At 38.3% G+C, this 24,740-nt stretch overlaps 5 protein-coding genes across 13 annotated transcripts; 3 read left to right on the top strand and 2 right to left on the bottom strand.

Annotated features, from left to right (window-relative positions):
* The first annotated feature begins 226 nt into the window (after positions 1-226).
* LOC108991335 (beta-galactosidase 5-like) lies at positions 227-6,891 on the top strand. Its single transcript, XM_018965517.2, has 19 exons — positions 227-591; positions 689-784; positions 902-1,014; positions 1,178-1,244; positions 1,393-1,485; positions 1,697-1,840; positions 2,034-2,122; positions 2,209-2,314; positions 2,413-2,500; positions 2,832-2,950; positions 3,060-3,224; positions 3,349-3,527; positions 4,105-4,211; positions 4,387-4,496; positions 4,711-4,821; positions 4,932-5,045; positions 5,481-5,683; positions 5,851-6,187; positions 6,313-6,891. The coding sequence occupies exons 1-19, from the start codon at positions 415-417 to the stop codon at positions 6,457-6,459; spliced, it is 2,565 nt and encodes an 854-aa protein (XP_018821062.1). The 5' UTR covers positions 227-414; the 3' UTR covers positions 6,460-6,891.
* A 1,498-nt stretch (positions 6,892-8,389) lies between these two features.
* Positions 8,390-9,925, bottom strand: LOC108991341 (thioredoxin H-type-like). The gene is made up of 3 exons (XM_018965535.2): positions 9,590-9,925; positions 8,983-9,105; positions 8,390-8,862 (listed from the first exon to the last, which is right to left on the bottom strand). The coding sequence occupies exons 1-3, from the start codon at positions 9,674-9,676 to the stop codon at positions 8,716-8,718; spliced, it is 357 nt and encodes a 118-aa protein (XP_018821080.2). The 5' UTR covers positions 9,677-9,925; the 3' UTR covers positions 8,390-8,715.
* An 886-nt stretch (positions 9,926-10,811) lies between these two features.
* On the top strand, positions 10,812-13,973 carry LOC108991339 (lon protease 2-like). Of its 6 annotated transcripts, none has more exons than XM_018965528.2 (2): positions 10,812-11,764; positions 13,956-13,973. In XM_018965528.2, the coding sequence occupies exon 1, from the start codon at positions 10,913-10,915 to the stop codon at positions 11,756-11,758; it is 846 nt and encodes a 281-aa protein (XP_018821073.1). In that variant the 5' UTR covers positions 10,812-10,912; the 3' UTR covers positions 11,759-11,764; positions 13,956-13,973. The 6 variants fall into 6 exon arrangements, with proteins under 6 accessions (XP_018821073.1, XP_018821066.1, XP_018821069.1 ...); XM_018965521.2 differs by lacking the exon at positions 13,956-13,973 and adding an exon at positions 13,596-13,864; XM_018965524.2 differs by lacking the exon at positions 13,956-13,973 and adding an exon at positions 13,586-13,864.
* Positions 13,974-14,371: 398 nt separating this feature from the next.
* LOC108991338 (low-temperature-induced cysteine proteinase) lies at positions 14,372-16,925 on the bottom strand. Its single transcript, XM_018965520.2, has 5 exons — positions 16,396-16,925; positions 15,886-16,121; positions 15,644-15,784; positions 15,131-15,562; positions 14,372-14,659 (listed from the first exon to the last, which is right to left on the bottom strand). Exons 1-5 carry the CDS (start codon positions 16,814-16,816, stop codon positions 14,561-14,563), a joined length of 1,329 nt encoding a protein of 442 aa, XP_018821065.1. The 5' UTR covers positions 16,817-16,925; the 3' UTR covers positions 14,372-14,560.
* A 1,240-nt stretch (positions 16,926-18,165) lies between these two features.
* On the top strand, positions 18,166-21,718 carry LOC108991340 (glucose-induced degradation protein 8 homolog). Of its 4 annotated transcripts, XR_004802741.1 has the most exons (8): positions 18,178-18,531; positions 19,569-19,710; positions 19,978-20,125; positions 20,206-20,281; positions 20,376-20,487; positions 20,653-20,744; positions 20,983-21,156; positions 21,239-21,718. XR_004802741.1 is itself a non-coding variant. In XM_018965530.2 (7 exons), exons 1-7 carry the CDS (start codon positions 18,499-18,501, stop codon positions 21,281-21,283), a joined length of 648 nt encoding a protein of 215 aa, XP_018821075.1. In that variant the 5' UTR covers positions 18,166-18,498; the 3' UTR covers positions 21,284-21,718. The 4 variants fall into 4 exon arrangements, 3 of the variants coding, with proteins under 3 accessions (XP_018821075.1, XP_018821077.1, XP_035551249.1); XM_018965530.2 differs by lacking the exon at positions 20,983-21,156 and having other exon boundaries at positions 18,166-18,531; XM_018965532.2 differs by lacking the exon at positions 20,983-21,156 and having other exon boundaries at positions 20,653-20,803.
* Positions 21,719-24,740: the final 3,022 nt, after the last annotated feature.

The following is a 24,740-nucleotide window of genomic DNA, read 5'->3' as shown; positions in this document are numbered from 1 at the left end:
ATACCTTATCAGTATACATCTTTCAATTGGTATTCAGGAACTTTATAACAGCCTAAAAAACGTAAGCTGTCATCAACTATGTAATTGTTATTTTCCCTTTTTGTTTTTGGCAGATGACAACAGTAAAATAAAACTTCAATTTGTGCCAGCTTTTTTTGGTTTTAAAAAATTAAAATATTATTTGGGGTGTTTAATTCAATCAAAAGCGCACTTGTTCAGTTGTTCTGAGCTGACAAGCCTGAGACTACAATATATAAAGACGGTACGTAGCAGAGAAGGACCGTGGTTGCATTGCCGAAGAGTAGCAGTAGACGATCAGAAGCCCAAAACTTGTCTCTTACAGACTTTCGCCACTCTGAGCTCTCTTTTCAAAATTACATCCACATAGTTGGAGAGAGAGAGGGAGAGAAAGACATGGAAACTCTCTCAGTTTCCATTTCCAAGCTTCTAGTGTTGCTCTTCACGACCTTGGTTGTTGGTTCTGAGCTGATCCAGTGCAGTGTCACCTACGATAAGAAGGCTATCATCATCAATGGCCAAAGGAGAATCCTCATCTCCGGCTCCATTCACTATCCCAGAAGCACACCTGAAGTATGTCTCGGTTTTTATTTCACATTTGATGATCTTCTTAAAAAAGCTGATTTATTTGCGGGACTTTGGTGTTTTTGTGAAATGGGTGTTGGTGTAGATGTGGGAGGACCTTATTATGAAGGCCAAAGATGGAGGCTTGGATGTCATAGACACATATGTGTTTTGGAATGGTCATGAACCTTCACCTGGCAATGTATTATTCTCGATCTGCAGCATCTTTTACTTCTTCTTTGTTTTAGTCTTTTTGCTTATTTTTTCACTTATTTTTTAGTTCTAAGCTTATTTTGCCCTTTTGAAACTTGGTTTTTAGTATAATTTTGAAGGGAGGTACGATTTGGTACGGTTCATTAAGACAGTTCAGAAAGTAGGACTCTATGCTCATCTCCGCATTGGACCGTATATCTGTGCAGAGTGGAACTTTGGGTACATATTAACTTGCACACTTTTTTTATTTTCAGATCTCCATTTCTTATGTCATTGTGGCAGAATAGATGCCCGATGATACGGGTTATTATTATTATTTTGTAAAATTAATTTGTTTGGAGGGCTTGATTTTGATTGTCATTCTCTCCGTGGTGTGGTGCAGTGGATTCCCTGTTTGGCTGAAGTATGTTCCTGGAATCAGCTTCAGAACAGATAATGAGCCTTTCAAGGTTTTCCTTCCTCTAATTTCTTCTTGTTTCCTGAAATCTTGGGGTGTAATGTGATCAATCAAATTGAAGGGAAGAAAGGACGAAAGCAGCAATTATGATGCAGATGTTGGTTTAATAGCTGAAAATCTGTCAATGTTTTCTCATGAAGATGGCAATGGAAGGCTTCACCCAGAAGATTGTCCAGATGATGAAGAACGAGAGGCTATTTGCATCACAAGGAGGCCCCATCATCCTTTCTCAGGTATCCCTACTGGATATAGGTCCTTGTAAAGTTTTGTGTACCGTAAATTCTGTTTTCCTGAATCTTAAGATATGTACGAGTAGTAACTTGGGGTTGAGAATAAGTATGGAAAGAAATGGCGAAAGAGTGGGTTGTGCACTTATAAACCTTGACGGTGGATGGTACTTATATTAACTGATTGGCAGTATAATTCTTTTCCTGGTTTGCTTAGATTGAAAATGAGTATGGGCCGGAGAGTAGGGCTTTCGGAGGTGCCGGGCATGCGTACATAAATTGGGCGGCCAAAATGGCTGTTGGATTGAATACGGGAGTCCCATGGGTGATGTGCAAGGAAGACGATGCTCCAGACCCCATGGTCAGCTCTCTCATTCTCCTTACATAATGGGATGCCTCGGTTTCCCATTATTACTTTAATACCTGGCTGTAGTAGTAGGGTTTACATTGGCCCTCTCTCCTTAAAAACGCTTAGTGGGTGGTTTGTGTTTAACAGTTTTCTTTTAGTTTCATTTGAAATTTGTTGAGCTTTGTCTCTCCATTTTTTACCACAGATAAACGCATGTAATGGTTTTTACTGTGATGCTTTCTCTCCCAACAAACCCTACAAGCCTACCTTGTGGACCGAGGCTTGGAGTGGCTGGTAAATGTGTACTTCACCACTACCTTTAGAATGACTTAATGAATGCATACTCTTCTGATTGGCTACCCCTCCCCCCAAATGGTTAGGTTCACAGAGTTCGGAGGCACATTTCACCAGAGACCAGTTCAAGATTTGGCATTTGCAGTTGCTCGTTTCATACAAAAGGGTGGCTCATATGTTAACTACTACATGGTTTGATATCTTGGATGATTCAGTTCTTTGTTTTAAAAGGACTCATTTTGCCTGTCATTGAATTTAGATCCTAGTGTATGACTTCTTACTTCTGTCAGTATCATGGAGGAACCAACTTCGGACGCACTGCTGGTGGCCCATTCATTACAACAAGTTATGACTATGATGCTCCAATTGATGAATATGGTGAGAAAGCTAAGCTCATATCTTCATGACTACTTCTCAAGATTAGATGCTCTCTAAATGTACACAGCATTTCGGCATTACTAACCAGATACTTTTAGTTATGATTCATGGATATATGAATTATTCAGAATTTTGTAAGTAATTGTAATATTGGTTCAATGACTTCTAAATTTCCCCCCCTCATGCATCCAAAACTGCAGTAATCCCCGTTTCTATCTTACCTTGAGTCCAATACTTCTTGGATCCTGATTTCCCTATAGGAATAGCATTTTGGTAATTAGTTTATATTTTTAACTCTTAGTCACAAATAACGACTTCACACTGTATTTAGGTTTGATCAGGCAACCTAAACATGGTCATCTGAAGGAACTTCATAAAGCTATTAAGCTATGTGAACATGCTTTAGTTTTTTCAGATCCTGTTGTTACTTCATTAGGAACCTATCAGCAGGTCAGCCTTTTCTTTTATGGATCATTACTCTGTTCTGTTAGTTGGGAAACTTGTATCAAGACTGAACTTGCCAATGGAATTGCCTAACTGGATCATGGCCATCTCCCAGGCACATGTATTCTCTTCAGGGCGAAGACGGTGTGCTGCTTTTCTTGCAAACTATCATTCAAATTCTGCTGCTAGGGTGACATTCAATAACATGCACTACAATTTGCCTCCTTGGTCAATTAGCATCCTTCCAGACTGCAGAAATGTGGTATTTAATACTGCAAGGGTAAGTGAAGTTCTAGCTTTCATTGCAATCCACGTCAAAAGGAAAAAGCAACTAGTGGTTGAGTAGCTCATTTTGTGCATTATTCTTTTGGACCACGGGCTAACACAATTATGTCCTCAAAAAGGTTGGAGTTCAAACTTCACAGATGCAAATGTTGCCGGTTGATTCCCAATTGTTCTCGTGGGAGGCTTATGATGAAGATATTTTGTCTGTAGAAGACCATTCAACAATGACAGCTGTTGGACTGTTGGAGCAAATAAATGTTACCAGAGATGCTAGTGACTATCTATGGTACATAACCAGGTGAGCTTCTAGATTTATGTGATTGTTGAATATCTTTCTGCTAATTTCTCGCCGATTAGCAGCCTAATGGATCTCATGAAACTAAACTTATTGTTGCACATGTCGCCACCTCTTTCTTCAATCTTCTAAAACCTAAATATTTATGACTCATTTTGAAAATCACAAACATTCATTCCAATGTTTATGCAAAAGAGGTATGATCTGAAAGGATTTGATTATCATATTTCAGAGAAGAAATCGCTGTATCCGCCTAGTTGAACATTGCATATATTTACTCTTCATTAGTATAGATTGGTAGTGCAACTTAATGAATATGGAATTGGCTGAGAAGTCAAGAGCAAGAGTGAGGGAGAGATGTGAAATGGAAGATGTGTCAAGCAGTGTGGGGCTCGAGGAAACTGGGTTTATGTCAGATCCTTCTGGCCTACTAACAATGTAGTCTCAGTTTATTCTTAGACTGGACAGAGATATATCTAGAGTGCACATTTCCTCACCCATGATACATTCTATTCTGTGTTTTTGTCTTCATTAATATTCAGATATTTCTTTTGAATTTTGAGTTTTGTTTTCATTTCAGTGTTAACATTCATCCATCGGAATCATTTCTGCGAGGACAAAAGCCCACTCTTAGTGTGCAATCAACTGGCCATGCCGTTCATATCTTCATCAATGGGCAATATTCAGGTATGCTGAATTTAACTTTCACTAGTAATTGAGTACAATCCTGGCCTACAAAGAGGAGGAAACAAAAAAAGAGATTCAAAACTTGCCTTCTGCTATTGGGTTAGTACTTCTTGTATCCCTAGATTCTCATACCCAAAATTGAAGTTCAATAATTTTGTCATATTTATTCCTATAGGATCAGCCTTTGGGACCAGGGAACAGAGGCAATTCACATTTACTGGACCAGTCAACATGCATGCAGGAAGAAATAGAATTGCTCTACTCAGCATAGCTGTGGGATTACCGGTTAGTGCCCTAGCATGACTCTTTCTGAATGCAGGTCTGGTAGTTTAATCATTTTTTAGAGTGCAATTTAACTGGCCAGTTCTCCAACTGCTGGGGTCAATTAAGCATGGTGGCAGCAGAAGCTGAGCCAGAGTTGACTTAACTGAGTCACTGAACGCTCAAGTCATTGAATTATATCTGGGACTGACTGTTGAATTTTTCTGTGTTTCTGAAGAACATTGGGTTGCATTATGAAATGTGGCAAACAGGAATCCTTGGTCCAGTTTTTCTTTATGGTCTTGATGAAGGAAAAAAAGACTTGTCGTTGCAAAAATGGTCCTATCAGGTCAGAAAAAGGATATATATGCAAACAAAAATATGATAATCTTATTTATGTATGTTTCATCATGTGTTATAGATCCCAGAAGTTTGTCTTACAGTCTTCTCTGCACACAGGTTGGTCTGAAAGGAGAGGCAATGAATTTGGTCTCTCCTGATAGAGTCTCATCTATTGATTGGATCCGTGGATCACTAGCTATCCAAAGCCAGCGTCCGTTGAAGTGGTATAAGGTAAGGAAGATTAGAGAAGGGGTATAAAAAGGAGCAAGTCAGATTAATGTCAAAGACTTTAGAGGCTAACTGCATGTTTGGGTGATGAGATGAGATGAAAATTCTGTAAATAGTAGTGAAATGATTTGAGTTAAGATGTTTTCTTGGGTTTTGGAAAAAGAGAGAAAAAGTTGAATAAAAATATTATAAAGTTAAAATATTGTTTAAATATAATTTTTTAGTATTATTTTATTTTGAAATTTGAAAAAATTGTATTTTTTTTAGTATTTTGTTTAGAAGTTTGAGAAAATTGTAATGATTAAATGAAAAATTTGAAAATTTGAAATTGAAAAGTATTGTGTTTATGTGATGTTTGAAAATGAAATTATGAAAAGTGTTGAGATCATCTCATCTAAGTGTTCAAACATGGCCTAAATATTTATTTTTGACTGGCAGGCTTATTTCAATGCACCTAAAGGATATGAGCCATTGGCTTTAGACATGAGGAGTATGGGGAAGGGCCAAGTGTGGATCAATGGACAGAGTATAGGAAGATATTGGATGGCCTATGCAAAGGGTGATTGCGGTACTTGCAGCTACACTGGGACATTCAGGCCCACAAAGTGCCAACTTGGTTGTGGGCAACCAACTCAAAGATGGTATTAGAATTCAATTCGCACAAAGCCAAAAAATAATAATAATAATAATAACTTTTAGCATAGAGGAATGAAATCTTTAGATATGCCCTCAATTGAGGGAAAAGGCTGGCTGAGCTTGATTTATTGAACATTTCCACTTGGTTTATCTTACACGATTTATTCTTCAGGTACCATGTTCCAAGGTCCTGGTTAAAGCCAACCAGAAATTTGTTGATAGTTTTTGAGGAACTTGGCGGGGATGCATCAAAGATTTCTCTTGTGCGGAGATCAGTGACAAGTGTTTGTGCTGATTCATATGAGCACCACCCAACGATTGATAACTATAGTGTTGAGGGCCATGGTGAATCAAATATGATGCATCAGGCCAAGGTTCACTTGCAGTGTGCAACAGGGCAGTCCATATCAACTATTAAGTTTGCAAGCTTTGGCACTCCTTCTGGAACTTGTGGAAGTTTCCAAAAGGGAACTTGTCATGCACCAAACTCTCTTGAAGTTTTAGAGAAGGCATTTCCCTAACTGCAATAATATTTTTTAGTCATAGATGTGATTTAGTTGTGGTTCTACATTTACAGATATCATCTATTAATACCATCATATTAACATTTCTTTATGTTTGATATATTTTACAGAAATGCATAGGGCAGGAGAGTTGCATGGTTACCATATCCGATACTAACTTTGGGGCAGATCCATGCCCCAATGTGTTGAAGCGATTATCAGTCGAAGCTAATTGTTCTTCAGTGAGTACAACCACTGAAATCAATTCAAGGAGATGAGAATACTGCAAAAGCAGGTAATACTTCCTGATGCAATTACATTATCTGCATATGATGGCAAGCTACTAAGCGAGTGGTGAAGAAAAAGAAGTGATGGGTAAAAGGTCGTCAGTGTTTGGAACTTATAGCCAAGGGTATCTCACCTCGGAAATTAGCAGTTTTTTCCCCCTTTCTGGAAAATATGCTTGTGCAAGTCAATTGTGGTGGATAGGCAACTGCTTCGGTATAAAGGTTCAACGAAGGGTTGGGCCCTACTGGTGATTTGGTGCGATACTAAGCTACATATAGTTTATGATTCTTTGGCAATATAAAGATATGGACTGGTAGAAGAAAGTAGTTAAGCAACAACTCCTTATGAGTGACATGAATATGCTTGAAGAGTGATTATTTGTAAAGACGAGTGCTTCTACTAAATTAAAGCTACATTCTAAATTACTGTCATTGCTGCTGCTTCTGCTCCTCCTTTTGTTTATTGTGTAATATGTGATACTACACTGTCCGTGATTAAGATTCACAGTGCTATAAAAATCCATAAACACTTTCTTCATATTAACAAAGCGTCCTCTTCTCTGCTCCTCTACTCAATGGAAATGGATGAAATTGCCCGCCACAGAAACTCCGCTACCACCACCCCTTGCCCAACATGATTGCTATAACTAATGTGTGCTAACATACCTGGAACTGAATCTGTAAGCGGCTCAGGGCAGGATAGACTGAAAAGCAACTTCTGGATGATGAATTTTGTTTTGGTTGGCCTGTGGATACTTCCTTTATATCATTACAGTTCCAATTATCAACATCATAGTCAAAACATCCTCAAAACCTCCAGATCAACATAGGTTTGTTCAGGTCTAATTGTGCCACGACAAGTATATTTTCTCATTCAGTGAACCATATACAAAATGTTTACTTAGCTTTTATTTTGTTGTTGTTTAATAGACACCATGATATAAAAGCAGGGCATGTATTCGCTTCAAGTTAAACATATGTGAACAGTAGCAGTCGTGAGCCCTCTTTAAATCCGCCTGTTATCAGCTTCAAGCCTCCAAAACAGGTAGATCCTGCCGGTTGTAAATTTGTGATTCTCCTACATTGAAAATAGACGTGCAACGCTGAAACAATGACCTCAAAGGATGCAACTAGCTTGGGATGCGATCACTTTGTTAAAGGGACTGTGACTGATCAAATAAGGTCCCTTTCATTATTCATTGGCACCCAGAGGTATACAGTTGGTGGCGGAAGTCTTAAATGTCGTGTCGACTTCATCTTTGCATCCGATGAAAGCTCATTGCATGGGCCATTGAGAGTACCCCTCCTTTTTCAAAAGGAAGGTCGTCTGCGGGAGATTTGGGACTTTGCTGCCAATTGCCTTGCTTGCGTATATTAGAATTTCTGCTGTCCTTCAACACAGATTGGTATACACACACACACGACGAGGTTCTGTAAACAGAAAAAATGATTTCGACAATCAGGGCCAATTAACTTCCCATTTCTGAGAAATAAGCAATTGTGTCATTTTTACTATGCCAGAGAGCCCAAGAGGCGGTCGCCTTTTCCGGCCAGCTAGGGGCAAATGAGATATAAGGACACGTCAAGATTAGCATTATGTAGATAGATGGAGATCATGGAAGCACGGCTTCTTTTTTATGATGAGAAATTTCAGCAATCTTGCAAATGAAATATGGATTTCATCCAGTTAAACCCGACGTGAGGAATCATCAGTTTTTTATTGATAGAATATGGTCTCTTAAAATTATTTGCATCAAGAGTTCGAACTTGGACTTGTGGGGGAACATGGAGACAGAAGTTCTCATGCTCAATGGAGCACGGCTTCTTAGCCTGGGATTGCCAAAAGAGCTCTAAAAAATTTAGTAAGCTAATATTGATTAATCCTATAATTTGATTCCAATACTAATGAACAATGCACTTATTGGCACGTAATCAATCCAATTCTTTTATTGCATCTCAAAATCAGGTCAGCCACTCACAGATTAAACCATGACCGCCAATCTGATTCCTCGTTTCACGGCTCCAGTATGAGCGACGACAACAAGAAGAACAACATAAACTTAGTACCGTAAGCATTTTCGACAACAGAACATCAATTAAAGCGATGTGTAGCTCTGCATACATGCACACATGAGCTAGCCACACTCTAGCTTCTGAAAGATCCATAACCACAGCCAATACAAACTAGAAAAGAACAAAAAAATAAAAAAAAGATTTATGAGGTTCCAATATCCTCCATGTTACACATCAAGCAGCAGCAGTGGCTGTGGCATGCTTTGCTATGGTCAGCTGCAACTCGTCTTTCTTTGCACCCACAACCGTGTCCACCACTTTGCCTTCTTTAAGGAACACAAAGGTCGGCATCGCCTGCACTTCATACTCCTCAGCTACAGTCTGCAGACAACAATCACCATTAAATTTATTTTCCCACTCCTGAGAAAGTAGAAACGCTGAATTTATCCAAATAACTTTAGTTTAGACTTTTGAGAAGGGGATGGGCTTATGTTCTGTTACCGTTAGTTCATCCACATCAACCTTCAGGAATGTGACCTCAGGCATCTTCTTTGCAATCTCTGCTAGAATTGGGGCAATGGTACGGCATGGCCCGCACCATGAAGCCGTGAAATACACCACCACCTGTCAAGCAGCTTTCTTCGTTATGGCATCAAGAATTTCAAAGAGATCTCATTAAAGGGGACAGGAAGAACACGTGCAAGAACGACGAGGAAATGAAAACTAAACAGTCTCGCACAATGTTTAATCACATTTGGACCTTTTCAAGGACAAGTTTTTACCAAACGAAGCTTCTAAAATTGTATTGCTTCACCAAGATCTAAATTTCACCAGCCAACAGAAAAACCCCATCATGTCATATGTGAATACCCTAGCGAAGTGAAATCAATTCAGTGGCTCTATCTTTTCCTCGCAACTCTTAAACAAAGCAGCATATGCTTTTCTAAACAAGAACCAAATCGAACCCAACAACACCATTTTGTTCAAATCACGAAATAATCACTCCTAACCCTTGAAAGCCCTAATTTTTATGAGAAACACAAAAAAAATAAAATAAAAAAGTAATGTACTTTTTTTTTTTCTTTGGGGGGGTGGTTGGTTAAAATACCAGTTTCTTGGACTCGTTTCCATTCTGCATGTGCAATTTCCAAGCATCAACGGTGTGGCAGCTAATCACTTGGCCCTCTTCCGCCATTTTCTCTCTGATTACTTGCTTCGTTCGGTACTTTCTCAACTTGCAAATCTCGACAAATTTGATATTGCGATGAATGTTAAGGTAGACAGGGAGCGGGTATATATAGACCTAAAGACCTTGTAAATTTACCATGAAAGGTCATCTATTTGAAGCCGAATTACCCATGTGCCATTTTTCTGAATCTGCCGTCGACAACGCCGCGTATCAAATCTGTGACGCATTTGCGTGTGTCAATCCGGTCCACAAACGGAACTGTGGGCCTGTGGCGGTGCCTTTGGTTGTTTGGTCCGGCAGTGTCTTCTTTTCCCATTATAACAAATACAATACACACAAAATTAGAAATAAAAAGGCGGAAGAATCAAAACTTTGATCAGGTCTATGTTTCTCGACCGTGCGTTTTGTTTGCTACATCGTTTTCAAGTTCCAATCGTGCAATAAATGGCTTCGTCTCGGAATCCGAATTATGAGTATTGATTCGATTTAAGCATTTTTCGTGTATTATGTTAGCATTCTCGTCCTGTATCATCATGTCATTAAATTTAAAATTTATATAAATAATTTTAATTATATAATATATTGTAAATTTAGAATGATATTATATTCTTGTGGTCATTAGCTTTTTGTTATTTGAGATAATAGAAATATTATTATTTATTTATTTAGGCGGGAAATTATAAAATAAATACTGTTTGTTGAAAAAATGGCCATTGGAAAGAAAAAAAAACCAAATATGGTCTACAGAACGGTTCTCAGTTCGAGCTTATGTGGCTTTCAACCTCCCATCCCAGGTGGGCTTATTGGAGACGTCATTGCTTGCGTTTGGGCCTACATACCAAACGTGGCCCTCTGTTGTAACATGGGCTTCAGAGCCCATGATTGATGATACTTACTACGTGGACTTTAGAGAATTTGCAAATTTATGTTACGAGTAGGAAAAGCACGTGCCACATAATCTCCATGAACCCCACGTGGGAAATCCAAAACCACATCCCTAATAATATCCCCCTCCCCCCCAAATTCATCTCTCTATATTATCCACACACTCTGAAAACCACCAGATTCACCACCTCTAATTGACAACCAAAAAATAAAATAAAATAAAAATCCAATAAATATAAAATATACCGCAAAAGAGGAGAATGAAATGAAGTATCGAGTGTATTCCCTCAAAACAGGCATATATGGCAACCTGACCTCAAGTTTCTCTTGAAACAATCACGGCAGACGCCCAAGGAAATGGCTCTTCTTCAGCTCATTCCTTCCTCCTCTTCGTCTCTCTCTACCAAACCCACTTTAAACCCTAATAACATTCCCTCTCCCTTAAACCCAAACTCTTTGTTATTTTCAAGGAGAACTAATTCCCTCCGCAGACACCGAAGCAACTCTCTCCGGTGTTCCGCCTCCTCTTTCTCCGAGAAGCACCATTCGAATCCTCCCAAGTCCAACGACGTCGTAGAGCTCCCCCTCTTCCCCCTACCGCTCGTGTTGTTTCCTGGCGCGATTCTCCCCCTACAGATCTTCGAGTTCCGGTATCGGATGATGATGCACACTCTCCTCCAGACCGATCTTCGCTTCGGCGTCATATACTCCGACGCTGTTTCGGGCACCTCCGACGTCGGATGCGTCGGAGAAGTGGTCAAGCACGAGCGCCTCGTTGATGACCGGTTCTTCCTCATCTGCAAAGGACAGGAGCGGTTCAGAGTGACCAACCTCGTCCGCACCAAGCCGTACCTCGTCGCCGAGGTGACGTGGCTGGAGGACCGGCCGTCCGGAGACGGGGAAGAGGATCTAGAGGCGCTGGCGAACGAGGTCGAGGCGCACATGAAGGACGTGATTAGGCTTTCGAACCGGCTTGGCGGGAAGCCGGAGAAGGAGGCGCAAGACCTTCGGCGGAACCTGTTTCCGACCCCGTTTTCGTTCTTCGTCGGGAGCACCTTCGAGGGCGCCCCAAGGGAGCAGCAGGCCTTGCTTGAGTTGGAGGACACCGCGGCGAGGTTGAAGAGGGAGAAGGAGACATTGAGGAACACGCTCAATTACTTGACGGCGGCTTCTGCGGTTAAGGATGTATTTCCTTCTTCGTAATCGGAGGTACTGAATCGAATGAAAAGTACTCTTGCTTAATTTTACACTGTTTCAATAATTTAGCAAAAGTTGTAAATTTTTCTGTTTATGTTTAATTGGAAGTGTAGTTTTAGATATTAGATAGTTGCGGTAACGAAAAGTTTTATATATACTGGATAAAATTTGTCAACTTTTGTGTGGATTACTGATTTAAATTTTGAAGTGGTAGAGGGGATGGTAAAAGGGATATTTGTTTGATTATATTGAATTGAAGTTGGCTTTACTGGGGATTTTTTAATCATATATGGGTTGCCTTGGTAGTGCTAAGAATTTACAGAGAAAGTACCACTTAAGAGCGGGGTAATTGTGCATTGGTTTGTTGAGCTTCTTTTGAACCTTTTCCTCAGCAAAGCTCTTGGCATAGCTTATCAGTAGAAAACTGAATCCAGAGATTTTGGGCGAGCTTTGTTGAGAGATTGGACTATACTAGTTACTGTTGTGACTAAACATGGTTTGGGTGACTACTGAGGGATAATAATTTCAGACAATACCTCAACTTTGTTGTGTTCTTGCAACATGAAATCGCCATCATGACCTATGTTTTTGAGCCACAAATTAAATATTTTCTATGAAGGATGAAAAATGTGTTTCCAGTTGTTTCTGGAATTGTACTGTTTTTTCATTAAAAAAGAAAAGGAGAGAAACCAAAAAGGAAGAAAGAGGGAAAGAGAAAAACTGTTGTGTTCTTTACTTTGTTCCCGATTGTTATAATCAACCACCAGTATATAATTGTGATGGAGAGAGAATGCCAGAATGGTCGTTTGAACATCAGGATTGTAGGCATTGTCAAATGCTAACAAGCCTAAATTTTTATTGACGGCTGTTGGGGCTGCACCCTAGCATGGTTAGATGGCATTTTGTTACTGAATTGGGTGCTATCTATCAGCATGACTTTGTTGAGTGTTTAAACGTGGAATTTTGTTGGCTTCAATTATTATAGACTCGTGCAGAGCTTGATTTCCTATTTCTTCATGAACTAATACTTATAGTGTGCTCCATCATGTGTTCTACTGAAAGAGCGAAGGATTAAGTTGAGGTAACCAGTAAATTGATTGGTTGCGGACAAAAATGCATACCTTTATCTTTCGATACATGTTTTCTCCATCAAATTACCTTCAACGCATTTCCTGTTCTCCCCATGGAATTAGAACAATTTAATCGAAACTGTTATTTCATATGGCTCTCTGGGCGTGTGACACCTTTTCTAAACAAACTTGTTTAAAATCTCACACTATCATAACCAAGATTCTGAACAGAACTTAGTATAAGTTGTGACTTGGTGTCCATGGTGTCTGCGGAAAGTGATTTAGGGCTACGAAACTAGACTTGATTGAAGGTTGGATGGAAAGGATGATATATTTTTCTACAGTTCAGATTGTGGGATCTTGATGATTTATGGTTGACAACGGTTTTCATAGTTGTTTGGTTCTGGCAAACTAAAAGCTCCAACGAACCCTTCATGGTGCATCCTAATGGTCAAAAGGCAGGTTTGGAATGAGTTACTGTTTCAGACATCTTGGGTTTAATTATGTACCAAGAGTTTCTTGGATTATCTGATACACAATTCTGACGGTTGTGGTTGGATGAAATTTACTTCCCAGACATGAGTCCGAAGGGCCTACCTTAGAGGCTCCACCTCATAATAAAAGTTCCAATGTTGTTTTTCGTTTGTACATCCCATCGTCCTTAAGTATTATAACAATAATGAGCATTGATGTTTTTCAATGTTTACGTTTGACAATAACTTATTTAAAGCAGTTATGGTTATCAAGAATCTTATTTTTATAGTGCCTTTCAGCTTCCCATGCATTTGGTTGCCGTTTGTGATACCATGGAGGGGCTCCTCCAGGTTTTAAGATGTTCCAAATCTTAGCACCAAGGCCGTAAGGGAGCAGAGAGGAGCTGCCATGCTGCTTCTGGGAAGTTTCTATTTTTCATTATGTCTAATAGCCGTACTAATAATCTTTTTGTCCAGCCAGGCTAACCTCGAAACGATACAAACTGGATGATCTCACATCTAAATTGGCAATATAACAACCAACAATAGCCCTTATATTCTCGCGTTTTCTTGATTTTTGTTCGAAACCAGTGGATGCGACTTTACATTAATAATCTTTTATTTTTCTTCTATCGTAATGAATCCAAATTGTAATGGTAGATGAAGGAGATATTAGAAAGAGCGTTGCTTTGGACTCAAAGCCAACAGAAATGCCTTACATCTCGGCCATCTGGTATAGAGTAGCGACACCACTCTCTCTATGTCACAGTTTCCCCAACTAGGATTGATACATTTTTATTTAGTGCTTCAAAACTAGAAATTTGTAATCAATGCTACAGTAATAAATAGAATAGTTACACCACTGACACTCCACTCTTCTCTGTAGCATAAGACAATCGTTCAAATTCAGATTCTAGCCATTTTTTGTTCATGAACTTGAGGTCGCACGACACATTGTGCATTGAAGTTGATACAAGTTTGATCCGATTGATGTATGGGGTATCTTATCCAAATTCCTAATGCACGACTCTGCATGCTTGTCAAGAGAACAGGAACAATTGTTAAAAGACAAGGAATTCAAGTTCAGCACAAAGTTTTGGCACTAGTCAGTCATCCGGTTTCAAATTTGAGAACAATAGGGCTTCCTGTGTATACAACACCGATCTATTCAACCTACATAAGGAATTTGCGTGGTGAATCATACACCTTATACAACATTGTGTAAAAAAAATAACATTACCCACTGGTACACTGAAGAATTAACTCTACAAAATCCAAGCCTCAACAATGGAACTCCAACTGCCTGACTTCCCAGAAGAGCTTCTCCTCTCAAGTGCTTCCATTCTTGTACCATTCCCAGCTCGCTGCAAATTTGATAGCTTTTTAGTCTCGAACATGGAAAATCAATAAACTATAGGACTTGTAAATAGGAGGATCCGAACTATCTAATGAGGATGAATGGCCTGTTTGCAAGAAAACAGTCATCCTGAAAAACTTAAAAAGGCTGGCTTAAGAAAAATTCTACTTACTATACAATTATATCACTCTTAATTATCCCGTTGTGATGATGTGACATTGCCCATCAACCTTTAAATTTCTTTTTTTTTTTTTAAAATAAGAGATTATCCAATGGTTATGGACAATGTCATGAAGTGGGATGAAAGTGAGATAGTAAATTCTAAATTTCTTGTTTAGAATTAACTCCAAGCTTAAATTCTAAACAACACAGTATATGTAATATGTATAAAATCAGTATGATTCAATTTTAATTGACATTGAAGCAACTCTGCAGTGAAGACTTATATATATATATATTAAAGGAAGTTGATACAAACCTTGAGGCATTGGATCCTTTTTGTGTCACAAATGGGATAATCAAGAGGACAACAGTGAAGATGGTCCTTGCAACAAACGGCAGAATTCAACTCGCAACATTTCCATGAAATGCAGATTCCAAGAAGGTGCCTTGCACAACAGCAGGTTTCCCCTTCTCCACAGTAAGTGAAAATATCACATCTAGTGGGGCCCGGGGGAGGTGGGGGAGGAGGATTTGGCCTTGTCTTGGTTGGATACGAAGCCAGCATGTTGATACCACATAGCCCTTGTGAATTGCCACTATTACGCAGCATATGAACATAGCCATCCATTCCCCAACGTGTTCCCCATGAGTTCTTCACTATCCAATAATCTACACCATTTTCTGAACCGTACCCTACAATCAATACAGCATGATCCAAAGAAGTTGAACATGGGCCAGTGAATATCCCCTATCACACATAAAATTGAAAACGCATCATAAATATGGTTAGAAATTCTAATGTCTCTAAGTTTTGAATATTAGGACCAACCTTCGAGTACAGCTGAAATGCTCTCTCGCTGCCGCATATGCCTACACTCACTGGTTGCGTTGCTACGGCTTGCAGTAGTTGTTTCTCATTATTTGTTTGCACATCAGTGTAGCCATCAATCGTCACAACATGCCTTTTTAACTGCAGTATAGACATCTTAGAAATGTAAGCAAAGCAAAACTCATACGCAAAATGGGAGAAAGAGCAAAGAAAATTGGGGGAAAAAAACCCCAAATAGTTACCTTCTCCTTAATGCAGGACCTTTCACGACCTTGATAAGGGTAATCATCCTCAGTGTCAATGCCATGGTTATCTATAATAAATTGATATGCATAGTCCATGAGCCCGCCTTCGCAACCGCTATCGAAAGATCTGTCACAATCAACTAACTCCTGTTCTGAGAGGCTGACAAGAGATCCAGTGACAATCTTATTTATACCTTCAATCGCTCCGGTAGCCGAGAATGACCAGCAAGCACCTATACAATAGAACAACTTGAAAGCATGAAACCATATAATAAATTGTGATCTATTCAAACTATGGCAAAACACATCTCAAAGTAGAAAATAAACCATTGTGATCAAACAAAGAATCAAACTTTCACGTCAAAATGCACGCACGAGAAATTTCTAATCAAAGTTGACAACTAAAACCCAAAAACTCTTCCGATTCGAAGAGCTTTAATTGGAATTTCCCATAAACAATTTAGATTTAGAGCTTAGAATACAGAACAAGTACTTTCATAGTCATACCGCAACTCCCCTGATCTTTGACATGGGTCACTGCCCCTTTCTTCCTCCAATCCATCTCCGAAGGAATTTCACGGACCACAGAACCGGGCCCTCGAAACGGACGCTGCCGATTGAGACTCATACCAGCGGGCGAGAATCCCAAGCGGGAGGCCTTGAACTCGTGGTGGGTGAGATCGGCAAAGGCATTTAGAGAGAGGGTATAAGAAGAATTGCCCATATCGTTGTACTGCGTAACAAAGTCAAAGTTGTCCTGGAACACTCGAAACCTGTAGAGCTTTTCAGCTTCCGAAGAGTACGTTCTGCCATGCTGTTTACACCACGCTTCGAAGACTTTGGAGGCGCGTGAAGGAGAAGATAAGGTGATATGCGGAGGAAGAAGAAGAAGAAGAAAAGTGAGGAGAAAGGAGGAAAGAGGATTCATATTCTCTTTCTCCGAGGGGCGATTATCGGGTCCAACTTCTTGTTTGGACGGGGGGAGCCTACAAAAGTGGAGGAGAGCCAAACAAATTATGAAACTTGGCTTTCTTCGTATAAAGAAAGGACCAAGCTCTTTTAACATCTTCTTTATCACCACGAGGGGCACGCACTTGTACAATATCCATGTATGTGCAAAATATCACCTTCTATGATGTAAATTATTTTCTAAGAAATCTCAATTGTATTGAATTATTTTCTATTAGAAGAATTAAAAGATCCTTAACCACTATTTGGAGCTGTCCGACAACCTTGAGGATGGTTCTCGCTGCCTCACGATATGGCTGGAACGAGTAGGACGGTTTGGATATAGAAATAATTTTATTTTATTATTATAATTTTTTTAAATTTTTATATAAAATATAATAAATAATATAACTTTTTTTTAATTTTAAAATATTAATAATATTAAAAAATAATATTCTAATAATATTTTATTTAACTTTTAACTTTTATTTAAAATTATCTTATCTCGTCTTACTATTCAAATGAAGTCTAAGACTATATTTAGAATATAAATTCAGTTCAATTCATCTCAAATCAATTATTGATAGGATCCATTTCTTTTATAACTTCCCATAAAAAAGTTAAATTCATATCAACTTATTCATATATTTTAACACATATTTCAACTTATTTACATTCTAACACATTTTAATATAATTCATAAAATATTATTATTCACATATTAATTCAGATAATTGAAGATCATCTCAACATTTATATGCAGCCTAAACCATCCTCTAGCCTAGATGTTTCTATTTTTAATTAAATTCATTCTTTATTATTTTTATTTGAATCAATTTAATTAAATCTATGTGGGTTTTTCTTTTTAATTAAAAAATTGACGTGTAAATTTTTTAAAATAATACTACATGTACTTATAATTTTATGCATAATATTATTTGTAATGTTACATACAGTCGTAGAGTATGCAAATACCATACAATCGATTTGAAAAAGAGTGAAATCTATTATTAAAAAATTAAATTTTTTTTATGCTAGTCTCGTATTTACTTATTTTTTAAAATAATTTCACGACATTTATGCACTCTACTACTACATTATACATTGAATGACAATCCTATTTTATCAATAAAATGTTCGCAATTTCAATAATTAACGCGTTAGTGTGTATAATTATATGAATAAAATTATAAATATAAATACTAATTTTCATTTTTTATTGAAAGATGTAAAAGGCTGATTTACTCCTATCTTCCGTGAAGATTTGCCCCTATCTGGAATGCTATCTCTACGTAATAAAAATATTAGTATAAAATAAGACAGAAAATTGACATATTTGTTATTATTTTCGAAAGAACTTGCGGCAAGATCGAACTCGCTCCTACAGCTTTAACTGTAATTTGCCCTTATCTATAGTCTCCCATTCTCTCCCCTGCCCAAAGCGATCCGAGTGTACAGCAAGGCTCAGAACTTTATTGCCGATCTTCTACGTATTCGCTTCCACTGACCCGTAAAGAGTCCTTGACGTAGAAACGCCGCCAGCTGTCTCGCTCCCTCTCTCACCCCTGAGGCACTCTGTCGAATACACGACCGAAGCTCCAGAACCTTTACAATTTCTTTCCCTTTATTTGTCTTCTTTTCGGTTCAACGAGGCGTTCGGTCATGGACGTTGATCCCCGCCACTACGAACACGTTGTGAGTTTCTAACCCCCTCCCGCACCACCCTTGATTCAATCTACTGGAATTTATGTTTTGTGATGTTGGAAAGTTTCTACCTTGTATTCGTTCAGAAAACAATGATTTATATACAAATGAAAATGATTTTTCAGTGATAATTGTACCTAATTAATCGCATTGATTATGATGTTGACCCTTTTTCTGGATAAAATAATCGAAACCCTAATTGATGCCTTTTTTTGTTCTTCTCATCCAATCGTTGATGCGAAATCATTATGCAACTAAGTACCATTAGGCTTCCATTCATCAGAATCGACAAGCGCATATGCGATAAAAAAAATATAAAATTCAGTCCATTTCTCCCCGAAGTCACTCTTCAATACATACAATAGAAACTGGTAATTAAAATTATCGTAATTATGCTTCAGACCCAATTTACACATGATAGTTTGGTGGAAAATCTTGGAAGTACGAATGGATCCAATAAATTGATGCGTGTTTGTACTCTACAAGCATGCATGAATGGATGCATGCAACATAAATGGGTGTTGGGATTTTACTGTAAATGTCTGACGTATTCTTTAAATTATGTGACAGTAGGACATATACATATTGCTACTTGTAAAAAAGGGGGCATGCCATAATTGGAGAAATTTCCATCACTACTTTGGCTTATAATGTTTTATCTGAATAAAATCTAATTTGTAATATAGACAATTAGACTACATGTCATATTCTGTTAAATGGAATCAAACCTAAATGGTTTTGGGTGGTTGTAGATCTAAAAAGTTCACAAGCATTTTTCATGTGGGGTTTCCAACTTAAACGTGGACTCACAATACTTGAGATGCTTTTAAAGTGCACTGGACATCCCCAATTACAGGAGAGGATATAAACTCCTGCTTGTATTGTTGTTTCACATTTTCTATAGGTTGCCTTTTTATTATGATTTTATGGTCTTATGTATTTCTTATCCTTCGAATTGGTGTTACTGTTTCCTATTGGGCTCTCTCTCTTAAAATTTTGGGGATTCTGTCTTCATGTGTCATTGCCAGGCTATCAATGACAACGACATCCGCAATGTTGTTCTATCATATCTTGTCCATAATTGTTTCAATGAAACTGTGGAGTCATTCATCACTAGCACGGGGATGAAGCAGCCTGCTGATTATCTTGAGGGCATGGAGAAAAGAAAAAGTAAGTGAAATTACTCTTTTGGTGGGAAATTAGGGTTTGGAGCTCTTTGGTTTCTCACAAAAACCTTTCTACAATGGATCACTTACACTTCCACAGCACGTCTGTACTTGCATGAATGAAGCATTACGTTTTTACCAAGTTGTTAGTTGTGATTTTTATAGATACTTTATGGGTAAATCGCTTGTTTATTTTAATATTTGATTTGACACTGTTGCATATGTTGAGTACTTGTTTAATGACGCATCTGATTATATAATTCCTGCTCAGGAATTTTTCATTTTGCCCTGGAGGGAAATGCACTTAAGGCCATTGAGCTGACAAATCAGCTGGCACACGACTTGCTGGAGAAAAAGGAGGACTTGCATTTTGATCTATTAAGCATTCATTTTGGTGAACTTGTACGCTCTAGAAAATGGTACCCCCGTTAGCAATGATATTTCCAAGAGATGAGGTGCATGTTTTTTTATCCTTTCTAAGTTTTTGTTTCCTTGCCAGCACAGAAGCTTTGGAGTTTGCTATGACCAAGTTGGCCCCTTTTGGGAAGGTGCAAAAATACATTGAGAAACTTGAAGTACGTTTCTTTTTGTCCCAAAATTTTTTCAGGTACTTCCAGAACATTTATCTGGCCTACATTGTAATGAAAGGGATGTCTGTTGTTGCTGCAGGACTTTATGGCGCTGCTAGCTTATGAAGAGCCAGATAAATCCCCAACGTTTCATCTGCTTAGCTTAGACTACAGGCAGCAAGTCGCAGATAGCTTGAATCGGGCAATTCTTGGTTTGTTTCTTGATATCCTATGTGCTGCTATGTTTTAGGAGGCTCTGAAGATTAATGTTTTCTCTGCGAGGATCATTTGCTGATGATATACTATTGTTTGAAATGTGCAATGCAATTAATTTTAATTAATAAATGCTTTGTCTTGTGTCTAATGATTAATGTCAGCACATATGAACCTGCCCAGCTACACAGCAATGGAAAGGCTGATACAACAGACAACAGTCGTTAGACAATGCTTAAGTCAGGAGCTTGGCAAGGTAACCTGCCGTTCATGAATTTCTGAAGCTCCATATTTCAGCTAATTGCGGGCCACATGGTAGGTTCTGGGATAGTTTGCCTTTGTTGTATACCTGGAAACAGGAACAGTAAACTAGATCAGTCATTTAAAGTCAATAGAGTAGTCATCTAAATAATTTGTACTGAATGCTTGGATCGGTTAGGAACAAGACTAGTTGGTGCTAATCTCTCTCTCTCTCTCTCTCATATGGGTGGCAGTTGTTGCTGTTAGTAGATTCCCTAATATTGAATCGGTTTGTTGTTCTCAAACTGGGGCAAGAGGCTCGAATTTCAGAAAAATCATTTAGTCATTATCACACAATTAAGTAGCAGCCAGGGCTGTCTGACTTCCCAAAAATAAAAAAAGAAATAATAGCCAGGACGACATTTGAGGTACAGAGTAGCCATTCGCAGCACATAAAATGTGAATGAAGTAAGTAATTGGTGTACTCACTCTTTTGTTGTGGTTTTGTAGGATGGGCTTCCGCCATTTTCCTTGGAGGATTTCCTCAAAAGCTGAATGGACGAGTGTTTGAAGCATTGCTGGTGATGGGTAATCGCTTATTCAGCTTGAGTTTTTGGATTTGGTGTAAGGTTTGCTGATGGGTAAAAAAGTCTTCACCGCTTGCTCTTCTGTGAAGACGGTGAGTGGGCTGTCTCGTGTATGCGTTCTCCTGCTTTTAGTGAGGCATGACCCTCGTCCTGAGTGCCCATTGTGAAAACCATGATTGCCTTCAACTTCGTGCGAATTTGTCTGTCTTCTCTATTTATATTGTTGATCCACGTTTGTGGCATGCACATGCTACCTTGCATATATTCAGACGTTAGGGAATTCCGATTATCTTGTAATGTCATATACGTTGAGCATTTCCGCCTATTTCAGTTATTTGGCTTAATGCCAGGTTGCAATTTGCAACGCATAATGAACGTTTGGTGATGAAGCACAAATGATAAAGTCTTGCCCTTCTATTTCTCTCTCTCTCCCCCTCCTACCCACTCTGTCGTAGCCACCGAAACACTCTCTCTCTCTCTCTCTCTCTCTCTCTCTCTCTCACGAAACCCTGTCGAACAACACCTGCAGGAATGCTGACAGAAATGCTCCTCCCACCAACTCTGCTGCCATTATCTTCTCTTTTGATCTCTTTTTTGGCAAACGAATGAAGGCCAGAAATATTCAAACCAAAAGAGATAGCAATATCAGAAGAAGAACAAGAGACAAAAGGGTTATAGATGCAGCCTTCTTTGTTCATGGTGTACACACACACACACACCATGACATGCAAGACGATTAACCCTTGAACGTTGGGGCAGGAAAAGCTATCCTATGGTGGACCCTCCATGACAGATAACTTTTTTTTTTTGTCCTTAATAACATGGTAGCTTGTTACTTGTATTACTGAGTCAAGATTCAAGATAAAAAGGAAGTGGGAAAGAGGAATTGGATGGGGGATCCATGATATAGAATTCATTGACTAATATTCAAATGATACAAAGCTAGCTAGCTGTATTAAAACTTTCTGAAAGATAAATATTCTCCTTTTTGAGATCCATGGCTAGAACAAGATCAAATGGTCAAAACAACTCATCTTCTTCATCGAATAGATCATATTTTTCACTATCAGAAAAAAATTAGTTAAGGTGTTAAATTCAATCTTCTAAGACCAAATAATGCAAGATGGCTACGCAGTATCCTTCAAACTTAGTGACTTTCTAGAAGTAGAATGATGCATACCATGTAATTTGCAGAACAAAAGATGTCGATGAACTACAAAAAAATGGGTGGTGTGTGGAGGGCAGCAGGTTTAGGATGGTACCTACGACTACGGTGCAATGCGTCGGTCTAGTCTGGAGCTCTTCCATCGGAATTGAAGGTCGTACGACGTGCTATGGTGCAAAGGGATTTTTTGGTGCAATGCAAGTTCATAGGGATTTTTTGTCGAAGTGGGTTCACCGAAGGTCTCGAAGTGGGTTCAACGGAGGTCGAAATGGGTTCATAGGGATGCGGATTTTCTAGTCGATGGAATTTTTTGTCAACGAAGGCAATGCGCTATGGTGGGTTCCCAAGGCTTCATTTTTGTGCTATTATGCGATGCGGTTCAGGTTGTTAATATGTGCTTAGCTAACGTGTCACTTTCTTATTGACTTTCAATAAACCCATTACATAGGATATGTTGTTCCAAAGAGGAACTGTTACATTTATTGCATATTTTCCAATTTCCTAAATATGTATACACAATCTTAAACGATATTATCAAAGCTAGTCCACTCTTTTTAGTAATACAATCTTTTAATTTTGATGGTGTTAAAGTCCCTCTTCTTTTAATCCTAGGGGTTGCTTTTAAGTGGTTAAGCTGTAAAGGGCTTGGGCTTGAGGGTATGCATCTCTCATGTCTAAGGTTCAAAATCTTTTGAGTGCAAACAATATTTAAGAGTCATCGGATTAAGAGATCTTTTTCTTGAATTACCCAAAATGCACTTGTAGAAAACTCCTTATCTAGGGTCTATGCGCCTTCAGGATTAATCGGGACACTATTCTCGAACACCTAATACCAATAGAAAAAAGGTTTCTCTTATTTTGAAAAACTGACACAATCTAATTTTTGGTTTACATTTAAATAATTATATATTAAAAAAGTTGAACCCTCATCTTAAACTCGTAGTTAAACGATTCCCATGCCTATATGCTATCTTACTAGAGAGAGCGCCAGTAGATGGGGATGACATTTTGTGTTCAACGGACATGTTCGGGTTGTATCAATTCATAAACATTCGACTATATGAGTCAATTCGAACATGATCCGTTAAGTTAAATGTGTCAAATTTTCAAATTCTAACACGATCAATTTAAATAATAAATCGTATCGTATAATTCGTTTTGACTTATTTAATAATTAATTATAAACGATTCAACATGACAAACTCATTTTAGCCCATTTCATATAAATGGATTGAACTAATCCACATAACCCATTAAACCCGATTAAGATAATTTTAAAAGTTAAAATTTATATTTATTGGTAGCCACAATATCTAAAAAAATAATAAAACTACTTACTAACAAAAAATATCAACATTTTCCAAATTTAGCGCATAATAAAACCATTATTACAAATTCAACAATAACAAAATTGAGTATAGGTCTAGAATTACAATTCTAATAATAAAAACATAAGCACATTGAAAAATACCAATATTACAATCTAATAATAATAAAATTATAATTTTGAAATAAAATTTAAATAAATTATTGCGGGTTGATTTTGGGTTAAGCGGATTAACTTGTTATTGACCTACTTATTAATCGTGTTTTAACAGGTCAACCTATTTTTACCCAAACCCATTTATATCAAATCTAAACTCGTTAATTTCATATTGTGTTCATATTAATTTCACAGATCATGTCACATATTGACACCACTACAACTGCCGAGCCTCCGCAATGTAGGGGTGGACAGTGGGGCCCCACACCCTGTCTGCCCCGCCCCACATCTAGCACCCCTAGCGGGTCGAGGGGCTAGGAGGGCCCAATCCCGCCCTGCCCCCGCTTACATGTTTATATATATATATATATAAACATAAATATATATTTATATTTTATAAATTGTGTATATATAATGTATATTACAATTTGTTATATTTGTTCACAAAATATGCACTAACAAATTTAAAAATTACATAGTTATTTATAATTTGAGTCTAAAAATATATTTTTAATCACTTTTGAATCTATGAATAATTTGTAAACCTAGTGAAATGTAGTCTATTTTTTAAATAGACATGAGGCCCCGCCCCCGAGATACAGGGGCAGGGGACGGGGGTGAAATCCCCACCCCTCGCCCCATGTAGGGCGGGGTGGCCCCGCCCTGTAGGAGATGATAGCACCCCTACCGCAATGTGCAAACCCTAGACAATTTATGGCTATGGCATTGTTATCGTCGTGGGAAGCGACGACGTTTAGTTAAAAGGGTGCAGCACTT

This window comes from Juglans regia, chromosome 11, assembly GCF_001411555.2.
Source record: "Juglans regia cultivar Chandler chromosome 11, Walnut 2.0, whole genome shotgun sequence".
Taxonomy (NCBI): Eukaryota; Viridiplantae; Streptophyta; class Magnoliopsida; order Fagales; family Juglandaceae; genus Juglans; species Juglans regia.
The sequence above is the reverse complement of the archived record's forward strand: the minus strand, read 5'-3'. Positions and strand labels throughout refer to the sequence as shown.